This window comes from Nomascus leucogenys, chromosome 10 (assembly GCF_006542625.1).
Source record: "Nomascus leucogenys isolate Asia chromosome 10, Asia_NLE_v1, whole genome shotgun sequence".
Taxonomy (NCBI): domain Eukaryota; kingdom Metazoa; phylum Chordata; class Mammalia; order Primates; family Hylobatidae; genus Nomascus; species Nomascus leucogenys.
Window position 1 is genome coordinate 4,171,923 of NC_044390.1, and position 13,214 is coordinate 4,185,136.

The 13,214-nt window shown below is 50.7% G+C and overlaps 1 protein-coding gene across 3 annotated transcripts; it reads left to right on the top strand.

The window, feature by feature from the left end:
* The first annotated feature begins 2,506 nt into the window (after window positions 1-2,506).
* Window positions 2,507-12,943, top strand: LAIR1 (leukocyte associated immunoglobulin like receptor 1). Of its 3 annotated transcripts, XM_030819676.1 has the most exons (9): window positions 2,507-2,755; window positions 3,194-3,229; window positions 6,372-6,665; window positions 7,500-7,547; window positions 10,845-10,973; window positions 11,066-11,108; window positions 11,197-11,234; window positions 11,454-11,506; window positions 12,063-12,943. In XM_030819676.1, exons 1-9 carry the CDS (start codon window positions 2,722-2,724, stop codon window positions 12,207-12,209), a joined length of 822 nt encoding a protein of 273 aa, XP_030675536.1. In that variant the 5' UTR covers window positions 2,507-2,721; the 3' UTR covers window positions 12,210-12,943. The 3 variants fall into 3 exon arrangements, with proteins under 3 accessions (XP_030675536.1, XP_030675537.1, XP_030675539.1); XM_030819677.1 differs by lacking the exon at window positions 7,500-7,547; XM_030819679.1 differs by lacking the exons at window positions 7,500-7,547; window positions 10,845-10,973; window positions 11,066-11,108; ... (1 more) ...; window positions 11,454-11,506; window positions 12,063-12,943 and adding an exon at window positions 9,248-9,460.
* Window positions 12,944-13,214: the final 271 nt, after the last annotated feature.

Sequence of the window (13,214 nt, forward strand, 5' to 3'; positions counted from 1 at the left end):
CCAACACGCCTGGCTAATTTTTGTATTTTTAGTAGAGACGGGGTTTCACCATGTTGGCCAGGATGGTCTCGATCTCTTGGCCTCCTGATCTGCCTGCCTCGGTCTCCCAAGGTGATGGGATTACAGGCGTGAACCACAGTGCCTGGCCCAAAGGTTTTTTTTGTTTTTTTTTTTTTATTAACAGTGAGAAGTTTAGTCTAAAACGACCTAGTCCGATATTTTTGGAAGCCAAACTTCCATCAGCATTTCTTCTGAGCCTACCTCCCCGTCATAAATCCACATATTTACTGAAATTCCTGCTGTGATAATTCCAGTCCAAACAAATCATCACTGTCATCACTGTCCTGGAAGGCAAGAACTTTCTAACTGGTCTATTCACACTTGGTTTTTCTTGTTTTCTTTAAGAAATATAATGATATATCAATAATAGGTAAGGACGGCCGGGTGCGGTGGCTCACGCCTGTAATTCCAGCATTTTGGGAGGCCGAGGCGGGTGGATCATCTGAGGTCAGGAGATGCAGATCAGCCTGGTCAACATGGTGAAACCTCGTCTCTACTAAAAATACAAAAGTTAGCCAGGCGTGGTGGCGGGCGCCTGTAGTCCCAGCTACTCGGGAGGCTGAGGCAGGAGAATGGCGTGAACCTGGGAGGCGGAGGTTACAGTGAGCCGAGATCATGCTACTGAACTCCAGCCTGGGTGACAGAGCAAGACTCTGTCTCAAGAATAATAATAATAATAATAATAATAATAGGTAAGGACATACTTTCTTCCTGGGTTGAAATCCAGTTCCATCCATGAAATTATACATGTTAATGCATGACACTAATCAAACTAATTAACCTCTGAGTTCAGTGTTCTCATCTGTAAAATGAGTCTAGTGATGAAAACAGCTTTCCAAAGTTGTTGGGAAAATTAAGTAAACTATCCATACAGGGGACTCAGGGCAGTGTCTGGTATAAAGTAAATGCTCAGAAAACGTTACCTCTTACTTTTTTTGCTTCGTGCAATTCTGACTTCAGGAAGTGGTCTTACAGATACATTTTAGACAAAAATATGATGATGCCACACATATGCTCAGAACCTGTCCCACTCTCTTGAGGGTAAAATACCAAAACTTTATTTGGCCTTTTAGAGACTCCTGCTCAATCAATACACATATTCTTCCTTATTATTTTTCCATCTGGAGTCCACTCAACTTACAACAGGAAAAATTATCTCCTGATGGGGGCTTTCACAGAAGCTGTCTCCTCCGTCCACGTCTCCCCCAGCTGCTCTTCCTGTCGCCAGCTCGTCAGTCCTCAGCCCTGATTCCACTCCACCCTGTAGGTGGCTTCCCTGGAGTCAGCTCTGAGGGTTGAGTCCCCTTTTCACACAAGATCGTAGGATTTTTTTTTTTTTTTTTTTTTTTTTTTTTTGAGACGGAGTCTCGCTCTGCCCCCAGACTGGGGTGCAGTGGCTCGATCTTGGCTCACTACAACCTCTGTCTCCCAGGTTCAAGTGATTCTCTTGCCTCAGCCTCCCGAGTAGCTGGGACTACAGGTGTGCGCCACCACACCCAGCTAACTTTTGTATTTTTAACAGAGACGGGGTTTCACCATGTTGGCCAGGATGGTCTCCATCTCTTTTTTTTTTTTTTTTTTTTTTTTTTTGAGACGGAGTCTCGCTCTGTCGCCCAGGCTACAGTGCAGTGGCACAATCTTGGCTCACTGCAAGCTCTGCCTCCCGGGTTCACGCCATTCTTCTGCCTCAGCCTCCTGAGTAGTTGGGACTACAGGCGCCGGCCACCATGCCCGGCTAATTTTTTTGTATTTTTAGTAGAGATGGGGTTTCACTGTGTTAGCCAGGATGGTCTCTATCTCCTGACCTCGTGACCCGCCCGTCTCGGCCTCCCAAGGTGCTGGGATTACAGGCATGAGCCACCGCGCCTGGCCGGTCTCCATCTCTTGACCTTGTGATCTGCCTGCCTTGGCCTCCCAAAGTGCTGGGATTACAGCTGTGAGCCACCGTGCCTGGCCTGTTTCTTTTAAATACAGCCCCAGAAGTGGGATCGCTGGACCATATGGTAGCTCTATTTTTAATTTTTTGAGGAACCTCCCCACTGTTCTCTACAGTGATTGCCCAATTCTTAATTCCCACTGAAGTATGCAAGGGATCCAATTTCTCCACATCCTCACCAATACTGTCTCCTTAAAAAAATAATATGCATTATAGGATATTTTTAATGTGTTAAATACCTTGTTGGGATTTTAGCAAAGATCACAATATTAAAAATTTGGGGAAGGATTTCTATGGCTCCCATTTGTGATAAAGGAAATGTCAGCTTCTAGTTTTGTAACATCTTGCCCAAGAGCAGTGGTCATTAACGTGTGGAGTTGGGCTGGCGTCCAAGTCAGTTGGTTGCCCGGCCTTTATTCTCCCTTGTCTCATAGATTTAGAAAGAGGCTGACACATCGGGTAACTAGTTTAGGGTCATCTGACTCTAAGCGACATTTAGGGTAAGCGACATTTTTCAGAAACCAAGGCCCTCCCTCTCGTCTCACTAGTGGGAAGGGTAGAAAGAACAGGACAGAAAGCTCTTCCTCTTGTGTGAGGCAGTTGCTGTGGAAGCCCCATAGGCAGGGGGCCCCTCGCCAGCACATCCTGTCCGCTTGTGTCTGCTGCAGAGTTCTCTGCTTGCACTGGTGCACCCCAGGCCAGGCCGGACTGCTGGGACCGGGGCCATGTCTCCCCACCCCACCGCCCTCCTGGGCCTAGGTGAGTCCTGGAGGCAGCGGGGAGGCTGGAAAGGGGGTCAGGGGGTCTGGAAAGTTCCCTGCTCAAGCCTGACTCTAGTCCAGAAGATTCTGGGGGGGAAAGTGTCCTCCTCCTCCCAAGACTGCCCTGCTGCTCTCCCCGGGCCTAAGTCTGATCAGAGACGACCTTGTCCTAAAAACAGGGTCCTGAGTGTGGGGATGAGGTCAGCCTCAAGAAGGACTGGGGGGCAGGAGCCTTTTTGGAAGAGGAGACTTTGGGATTTATCTTGAAACCATTTTGCAGCAAGAAGGATTACACTGAGCTAGTGCTGTCGAGGAGGGTTGGCTTGGTCGTTATGAAATGCTGAATGCCCCCCAGCTGCATCGAGCCCCCTTTTGTTAGCAGCCCTGTAAGGGGACTGGGTGGTGGGCATTTTTCTCACTGGACCTTCTCTTCCAGTGCTCTGCCTGGCCCAGACGATCAACACGCGGGAGGGTGAGTCACATCTTCGTCCCGTCTTCCCAGTCCCCTCTGTCACCCCAAGGGCAGTTCTGGGTGGGAGTGATGTCGATTCTTAGAGGGCCCGGAGGGATCCCTTTAAATATACCCTAGATTGCAAACTCTTCCAAATGTAAAATGCATAACCCTCACCCAGTTCTCTCTCGCATCCTCCACCTGTCATATTTTGCTTTTCTTATTTTCAAAAATTTTATTTTTAATTGACAAATAATTGTAGTTTGCGGGGTACAGTGTGATATTATGACGTATGTACACATTGTGGAAAGATTAAATAAAGCTGATTAACATATCAGCCCCATCACATACTTATTTTATTGTGATGAGAATATTTTAAATCTCCTTTTAGCAATTTTGAAATACACAATAAATTATTATGAACTATTGTCATTCTGCTGTGCCACAGATCTGAAAAATTCACTCCTCCTGGCTAGTTGAAACTTTGTATCATTTGATCAGTGTCTCTCCCATGCCCCGCACCTGCAGCCTCCAGTAACCACCATTCTACTCCCTACTTCCCTGTAATCAACTTTTTTCAGATTCCACAGATAAGTGAGATCATGCAGTAATTGTCTTTCTGTGCCCAGCTTATTTCACTTAGCATAACGTCCTCTGGTTCATCCATGTTGTTGCAGCTTATTTCACTTAGCATAACGTCCTCTGGTTCATCCATGTTGTTGCGAATGACAGAATGTCCTTCCTTTTTTAGGGCTGAATAATATTCCATTGCATATACACACCACATTCTCCTCATCCATTCATTTGGTGGTGGTTATATAACTCAGGTTATTTCCAGGTCTTGGCGGCTGTGAGTAGCGCTGCGGTCACCCTGGGAGTGCAGGTGTCACCTCCACACACCTATTTCCACAATGAGAATTCAAACCCAACACGACCAAGGCTGAGCCCGGCTCTTTTCCCCAGACGAGCCCACACTTCACTCGGCAGCTTCTTGGCAGGGAACATGACAGTCACAAAGGGCAGGCTCTGAACACTCATCCTCTTCTCTCCTAGATGCATCATGTCACCCAGTCCTGGTGATTTCACTCTAAATTTTTCTCACCTTTCCCTCTCTGTTCATCAACTTTTCCTGCGTCACCCCCAGGTGACGGCCCCTGTCCCCTCCATGGCTCCCCGAGGCCGGCCTCAGCCTGTCCATGCCACTGCTGCCTGCTCCCTTCCTGACCCCAGGGACTTGTGATTTGCAAAAGGACAACCATGACCATTGTACCTTCCACAGTTTTTAAACTGTATTCAAAAATTTTCATTTAACATCTCATTGTAAGATGAAATCTTTTTTTTTTTTTTTTTTTCTTAGAGCCCTTCCCCTGTTTATCTTCAGATAGAATCAGACCCGTGCACCTCTCTTTGGTCTGGACATGCCCATTTTCCCAGCCACATCCTGTCCCTGTGACCTTGGGCTCACCCATCTCTACATTCCTCCAGGTTCTTTCACTTTCTCAAACACTCCATATGCCGCTCAATATGGTGGGCCTTCTCACATGCTGATTTTGAAAAAAATAATTCATTTTAAAAATCACCAATGAGGCTGGGCGCAGTGGCTCACGTCTGTAATCCCAGCATTTCGGGAGGCCGAGGGGGGCGGATCACTTGAGGTCGGGAGTTTGAGACCAGCCTGGCCAACATGGGGGAAACCCCATCTCTACTAAAAATACAAAAATTAGCTGGGCATGGTGGTGTGCACCTGTAATCCCAGCTACTTAGGAGGCTGAGGCAGGAGAATTGCTTGAACCTGGGAGGCGGAGGTTGCAGTGAGCTGAGATCATGCCACTGCACTCCAGCCTGGCCGACAGAGCAAGACTCTGTCAGTTCACAGCTGCAGATTTGGACAATTCTTCGATCAATATCTGTCCTCCCTTCTGGATGTCCACCTCCAAAGGGCAGACATCCTGTGTGTGTTTCTCACATTTGTGAAATTAGCAGCCCATGAGAAACGTCTTTAAATAGATTGATAAGTAACTGAGATACGGTTAAAAGAAAGAAAAATGAACAAATGGGCGGGTTTGGGGAGATGCTGGTCAAAGGATAGAAAATTTCGTCTAGACAGGAAGAGTAAGTTCAGGATTGTGCAACATGATGACTAGAGTTAATCACAATGTATCGTATGCTTGAAAATGGCTAAGAGGGCAGATTTTAAATGTTCTCACCACAACCATTAACTAGGCAAAGTGAGGTTATATTAATTAGCTTGATTCAGCGATTCCACAGTGTATACCCATATCAAAATATCACGTTGTGCACCTTAAACATATGCAGTTTTAATTTGTCAATAATAAGGAATGATTGAAGTCGCGATGAGTGAATTGAAGCCCTGCCAGCTCTCTGCCCTGCTCAGGGATTTTGCTAATTTTGACACAACCTTCCTGTTTCAGGGCTTCAAACCCGCCCTTCCTCCTCCACCCCAAGCCCAGTTGAGATAAATGGGGTTTTTCAAGAGCTTTAATAACAAGGAAATGCAAATTAGGCTGAGAAGAAAGTAGAAACTATAAGGAAAACCCAGAGGTGGTGTCTCCACAGAGACCTGCATTAGCAGCGGGGACCTGTCACGGGCTGGGCATCCGCTGTGAGCAGATCAGGGCTGGGGGGCTTCACCCTCGCCCCATCGGACCCACACAGGAGCCTGGGAACCCTCGTGCCACACTCAGTCCCACCCGGGGACCGGCCAGTGCCCTTCAGGCCCCAGCACGAGCCATCTCCAGAGCCCTCGCTTCCCTGTCCCTTGTCCTTCACGAATGACCCTGTCATCCCCATCCTGTGCCTCCCTCCCACCCTCCGTCCCTCTGGAAAGTGGCCCTGGGCTCTGCAGCAGACATGAAGGGCCCCAGGCTGCTCCGACACTTCCCACGTGACCCTGAGCAAGACCCAAATTGTGAGCAAGTCTCAGGGTCCTTACTGTCAACTGGGAAAAGAACTCTGCAGCGATGAGGATCATATGCACGTAGAAGGTGCAGGAGGCGTGGGAATGTTCTAAGGTTGGGCTGTGGTCGTGGCTGCATAACTCTATAAAATTGCCAAAAACCCTGAAGTGTGATGCTAAAATGATGTGTGTGGCGTGGTGACTTCCTACCGTGGACGCTGAGATCCTTCTCTGCTTCCCTCCTAGGGGCCCTGCCCAGACCCTCCATCTTGGCCGAGCCAGGCACTGTGATCCCCCTGGGAAGCCATGTGACTTTCGTGTGCCGGGGCCCAGCTGGGGTTCAGACATTCCGCCTGGAGACGGAGAGTAGATCCAAGTACAGTGATACCAATAATGTGTCTCAAGCTAGTCCATCTGAGTCAGAGGCCAGATTCCACGTTGACTCAGTAAGTGAAGACAGTGCTGGGCGTTATTTCTGCCTCTATCTGAAGTCCTCCAGATGGTCTGGGCACAGTGACTTCCTGGAGCTGCAGGTGAAAGGTGAGGACGTCACCTGGGCCCTGCCCCAGTCTCAGCTCGACCCTCGAGCTTGTCCCCAGGTCCCTGGACCCTGTCCCAGCTGCTGTCCTCTCTCTGTGGCCACCCTTGCCCTCCTCCTGAACCCCAAGACCTCCCCTCCCCCTCTCCCTCTGCACACAGGTTCCCTCGGCCTCACACCTGCTTAGGTCCCTGGAGCCCTGGTCTCCTCTGGACGCCACGGATGGCCTGGACACTCAGCCCCAGCATCCGGTGGGCTCAGAGCTGGCTCTGCTTGGCTGGGTGGGGAGGAGGTTCCCAGAGATTGGGGGCAACCCCCCTACAAGGGGTTGAGTGTCTTTCCACACAGGATGGATGGTCCCACTTGTTATTCCTTTCCTCTGAGCCAGAATCTGCCCCAGGCAATGTGCTTCTCCTGGTGTGGTTCGTCTCCCACTGGGCAGAACACAGGGGCCATCCTGGTCCCTGACCAGGGCGGGACAGTGCTTTGGGAAAGCCTTTGGTTTGTGACCACACGCACCCCTGTGTGTGCTCAGCCCGAGATGTCCTGGAGTCAAAGTCCACTGGAGAGGCTCCATCCACCTTCATGTCCCCCCAGGACCTCAACGGTCCCCTGAGGTCAAGCAGAGCTTGTGGTGGGAGGAGCAGAGGGAGTGACCAGCCCCAGGGAGAATGGGGCAAGCAGTGCCTCCTGTCCCCTGCCCCGTTTTCTCAGGAGTCTCGGGACATTGTCTGGGATTGCGTGACGGCCATGCGGCCTTTGGATGGGGGCTCAGGGTGGAGGAGGGCAGGTTGGTTGGGACGGGTTCTAAATCCTTCTCCTGCCCCTGTTTACAGAAACCTCTGGAGATACGGACTCCCCCGACACAGAGCTCGGCTCAGCTGGTCGGTAGCAGGGTCCTCAGCTGAAGGGGATTACAGGGGGATCTGTGCTGGGCATGCAGCTCCGGGTTAGCAGGGTCCTCAGCCGGAAGGGATTACAGGGGATCTGTGCTGGGCATGCAGCTCCGGGTTAGCAGGGTCCTCAGCCGGAAGGGATTACAGGGGGATCTGTGCTGCGGATGCAGCTCCGGGTTAGCAGGGTCCTCAGCGGAGGGATTACAGGGGATCTGTGCTGGGCATGCAGCTCCGGGTTAGCAGGGTCCTCAGCCGGAAGGGATTACAGGGGGATCTGTGCTGCGGATGCAGCTCCAGGTTAGCAGGGTCCTCAGCTGGAGGGATTACGGGGGGATTTGTGCTGCGGATGCGGCTCCGGGTCCAGCCCTCTGCCCTGGGCTTGGAATCAAGGTCTAGGGAGGCCACGGGAAGGGACTGTCACCCGCTCAGCTCTGGGAGGTCGCTAATGCTCATAGAGACCATAGCAACAGTGGTATGGTGATTGCAGTCTCATTCCATGCCAGGAACTGTGGAATGCACTTAATGCCAGCGCCACTTAATGGGGGAGGCACTAGTCTGATCCTTTAACTCCTCCTCCTCTCTAATATGCAAAACATAAAGTTTCTTGCTTAAAGGCACAAGGCTATGAAGGGGCAGGGGCCGCCCACCCGGGCAGGCCCACCCCAGACTTCCGGGCTTGACCGAGCTCCAGGCTGCCCCCTTGTGGGCGTGGCCTCACCTTTCACCCCGCTCTGCACCTGATGGAGGGACTTAGAACTCACCTTCCAACCTGGGACACGCGGAGAGGGACGGGGATGCTCCTATTGGCTCTGTGGTCTCCGGGGGAAGCCTGAACAGTGGAGTGAGGTCCCCTAAGAGGAGGAGGGCGCCACAGGGAGGAGATGTAGCTGTGAACGGTGAGCAGGATGAAGCCATGAGGCTTCCCTTCCATCTGGCTCTGCCCTGGACTCTGTGTGATGGGAGTGAAGCTGCCCCAAGTCCCTGGGTCTCGAGTTGTCCATCTCTCCCTGTGATCTGTGACCAGAACCTCCCAGGGGAGGACACGGGGTCATAAGCCATCCGCGGACCCTTCCCCACCTGGGTTTCCATCACCAGAGTAGTCGTCCTTGGACCTAGACCCAGTGACTGCCTGTGAGGCTCGGGCTGTGAGCTCAGGCAGGTGGGAGCAGGGGCTGAAGCCACATGGGGAGGTGGGAGGAGCGATGCCGTGCTCCATCCGGACCCCCTCAGAGGCTCCTGGGCTGCCGGGGCACAGCGGGACATGCCCCTGAGTCCCGCAGACCTGGTTCAAGTCCAGTGTCTGGTTTTTATCAGCCTTCCGTCTGCGGGAATATCTTGCCTCTGTTTCTCTCCCTCTCGTCTTCTCCTTCTCTCTCTCCTCTCTCATCTTCATGCAGTGACATGTAAAGGTGGCGAGGACAGACCCTCCTGCAGCCAGATTGCTGGGTTCATGGTTCAAATCCCGGTGGTTCTGCCACTTCCTGGCTCTGTGCCTGACGGTGACTCACCCAAACCTCCTGTGTCCCAAATTCCTCATGTGAAACAGACGCAATAAAAGAGCTGTCCTGGTAGAATCGTTTAGGGCAGACGTGAGTTCAGGTACACACGGCGCTGCCATCAGTGCTGATTAGAAAACCCCAAAGGAGGGATGCTCCTATTAATACTGAGGAAGTATTTTGTCCTCACAGGGACTGTGCCGGGCACTGAAGCCTCTGGGTTTGATGCACCATGAATGAGGAGAAATGGCCTTCCGTCTTGTGAACTTCAATGGGGAGAAATAATTCGAATAAGCAATAGAAATGCACTGATTCCAATACATGCATGTACAGATAAAAACATATGATTTGCAATGTAGATTTCAGATCTATAATTTAAATTATATTAAATATGTTTACATCATATATTACGTATATAAGGAAGATAATTACATAATAAAATATGTTAATGTATAACTACATATGACTATAATGTATATTATATATTATATGAAAGATATTATATTTACAATATGTAGTATAATAAATTTCAAGTGTTATACTTAATAAATAAATATAGGTATTAATGTAAATATGTTATCTATTATGTTTACATTATGTATAACTATAGTAGAAAAAATATTTTATATTTAATTATAGGCTTATATCTAATATAAATTATACATTATTATAGTGAATATATGTAACATATAAGTTATAAATCATATACAATTAACATATACATTAAATTATATGTATGTGTCAAGATTACATAATTAAAATATATATTTGTTACATATTATACATGTGCATAATACATGATACGTATAACTATAAATAATATAAAAAGTATAATATTGCACATATGTAATACATATGTAATTTTAAATGGTGGCAAATGTTATGAAGACCAAGCCCAGGAAGTCATGGTGTAGAATAACGGGTGGTGTCCTGGACCTTGGACCGTGGCATGAGGGAAGGACACTCCAAGACAGAATGTCTGCCTTTCTTGAAGGATATTGAAGATGCTGCCTCGGCAGCGGCAGAGGGGAGGGACGCTGTTCCTGGAAAAGGGATGCTTGGCTCGGACCCTGGGTTTGGGGGAGCCCCACAGGACCCCATTTAGCCACCTGGGAATTGGGTAGTGGCGTGCACTGTGCAGAGGAGGGTGAATGTTGGAGGAGATGACGGGCGGACGTGCAATGCGCTGCGCAGGGAGCCTGGGCGGTGCCGCACACACTCGCCCGCTAGCTGCAGGGCTTCAGGAAACAGGAGCACATCGGGACTTGGATTCTTCCCACAGGAGGGCGCGTTACATCCCCGTCAGAGGGTTGCCGCGAGGGCAGATAAAATCAGACATGGGGATTCTTGCCCTCTGGTGGGAACCCAGAAGGAGGTCAGGGAGGGAAGGTCTCCCTTCCTCTTCTTGCGGGTGGTTGGTCTCTGCCTAGATCCGCAGAGGGCAGAGAGCAGCCATGTCTACCACAGCTTCATGCCCAGGAAACGCGCTGTATCTGCACCGTCCAGTAGGGATGGCATCAGGCACATGGGGTCACTGAGCCCTCGAGATGCAGACAGTGCAGCCAGCTTCTGCCAGTGGCCCCGGCTGTGTCCCTGTGCAGAGGGGACACTGCAGCACTCAGGACCCCCGTGGTGGAAGAAGGGGATAACGATCCCTGTGCTGCAGGACTATTGTTTACCTGAGAGATTTTATATATTAGTAAGTCTATGACACGCACACGACGTGTGTGGTATACAGTAGGTGCTCAATAAATGCACACTGCTGAAAATCTGTTTCTGTCTTTCTTAGATGCACCTGCTTCCCAAGGCCTGAAAGCTGAGCATCTCTATATTCTCATCGGGGTCTCAGTGGTCTTCCTCCTCTGTCTCCTCCTCCTGGTCCTCTTCTTCCTCCATCGCCAGAATCAGATAAAGCAGGGTAGGTCTCAGGGGCAGGGTGGAGTGACCTGGGAAGCTGTCAGGAGAGGCTAGGAAGAAGGTCTCCTTAATTCACACCCCGACTGTCCTCAGGGCCCCCCAGAAGCAAGGACGAGGAGCAGAAGCCACAGCAGAGGTGAGGCCCCTGGGAATGACTCCTGGACCTCCACCCAGTCCTCGGCCGCCAGGCTGCCCCTGAGGTTCACTTTTATTTTTCCTCTCAGGCCCCACCTGACTGTTGATGTGCTAGAGAGGACAGCAGGTAAAGGGGGAGAAGGAGGGACACGCCTGGGATGGGGAAGTGGGCACTTGGTGCCAATCCAGTTGCAATGTGGGGGGCGGTGGGAAGAATCTTTGGGAACATTCTAGAAGGTTGTATTATAGATTGGGTGCAGGATGTCATCGGAAGCTGGGGGGGTCTCAGGCAGATTTGCCTTGTGACATCCTCCCCAGAAAACTGACCATGTATTTTCTCCCCAAGACGAGGCCACAGTCAATGGACGTCCTGAGAAGGACAGAGAGACGGACACCTCGGTGAGCCTTCCTACTGGTTATTAAAGTACCCCAAATTTAGCAGCTTAAAAAAAAATCTCAGTTCCTAGGGTTGGGAATTCAGGAGTGGCTCAGCTGGGCGGTTCCAGCTCACGGCCTGTCCTGAGGTCGCCGTCGAGAGGTCGCTGTCGAGAGGTCACCCAGGGCTGTGTGCATCTGAAGGCTCCCGTGGGCTGGAGGATCCACGTCCAAGACGCTCACTCCCCCGGCTGTGGGCAGGAAACCTCTGTTCCTCTCACAGGGGCCTCTCCACACCGCCGGCTTCCCCCAGAGGGAGGGATCCAAGGATGGGTGGCGGGGAGGGGACAGAAACACGATGTCTTTTGGCTCGGCTTGGAAGTCAGGAGTCTTCCCTTCTGCCTTGTTCACTGTCACCTAAACCAACCCCAATACCCTGTGGGAGGGCTCTTCACATGGATGCAATTTCAGGAGAGGGTCCTCAGGGCCCGTGGAGATGGCCGCCACAGCCCTCCATCCCCACAGCCCCTCACCTCACCCTCCACCAGGCACTCCCTCACCTTGGGTCTCTCTCTCCCAGGCCCCGGCTGCAGGGAGTTCGCAGGAGGTGACGTATGCTCAGCTGGACCATTGGGCCCTCACACGGAGGACAGCCCAGGCTGTGCCCCCACAGTCCACAGAGCCCATGGCTGAGTCCAGCATGTATGCAGCCATTGCCAGACACTGAGCACCTGGCCTCTGCACCTGCGGATAGAAAGTCACTCTAGGAAAAGCCTGAAGCAGCCATGTGGAAGGCTTCCCCTTGGGCTCATCCTCGTCTGGAAAGCCAGCCAGGCAGCTGTCCTGGAGACAAGAGCTGGAGACTGGAGATTTCTAACCAGCATCCAGAAGGTTCCTTAGCCAGGTGGTCCCTTCTACAATTGAGCAGTTCCTTGGACAGACTGTTTCTCAGTTATTTCCAGAGACCCATCTACAGTTCCCTGGCTGTTTCTAGAGACCCAGCTTTATTCACCTGACTGTTTCCAGAGACCCAGCTATAGTCACCCTCCTGTTCTAGAGGCCCAGCTACAGCCAATCAGCAGATTTCCTGAGCAGTGATGCCACCTCCAAGCTTGTCCCAGGTGTCTGCTGTGAACCTCCAGTGACCTCAGAGACTTTGCTGTAATTATCTGCCCTGCAGACCCTAAAGACCTTCCTAGAAGTCAAGAGCTAGCTTTGAGACTGCGCTATACACACACAGCTGAGAGCCAAGCCCAGTTCTCTGGGTTATGCTTTACTCCATGCACCAATAAATAATTTTGAAGGCCTCGCATCTGGCAGCCCCAGGCCTGGTCCTGGGTGCATAGGTCTCTCAGACCCACTCTCTGCCTTCACAGTTGTTCAAAGCTGAGTGAGGGAAACACGACCTACAAAAGAGGTGTCAGCGTTTTCTTTTTAAAATTTAATTGACCAGGATTGTACATATTCAAGGCGTAAAATGTGATAATTTGTTACACGCATACATTGTGCAGTGATAGTCACAATCAGATTCATCAGCGCACCCATCCCCATGGATACGATACATTAGATATTCTGAACTTGCTCATCTTAGGACTTCACATTGCTGTCAGTGTTTTCTGACAATCACGTGTGTCAGGAATGAATGAGGTAGGTGTGGCTGGGTGAAGGCAGAGAGCTGACCCTACAGGTCCACATCTGCACATACATGCACAGGAATGCATGCTGTCACACA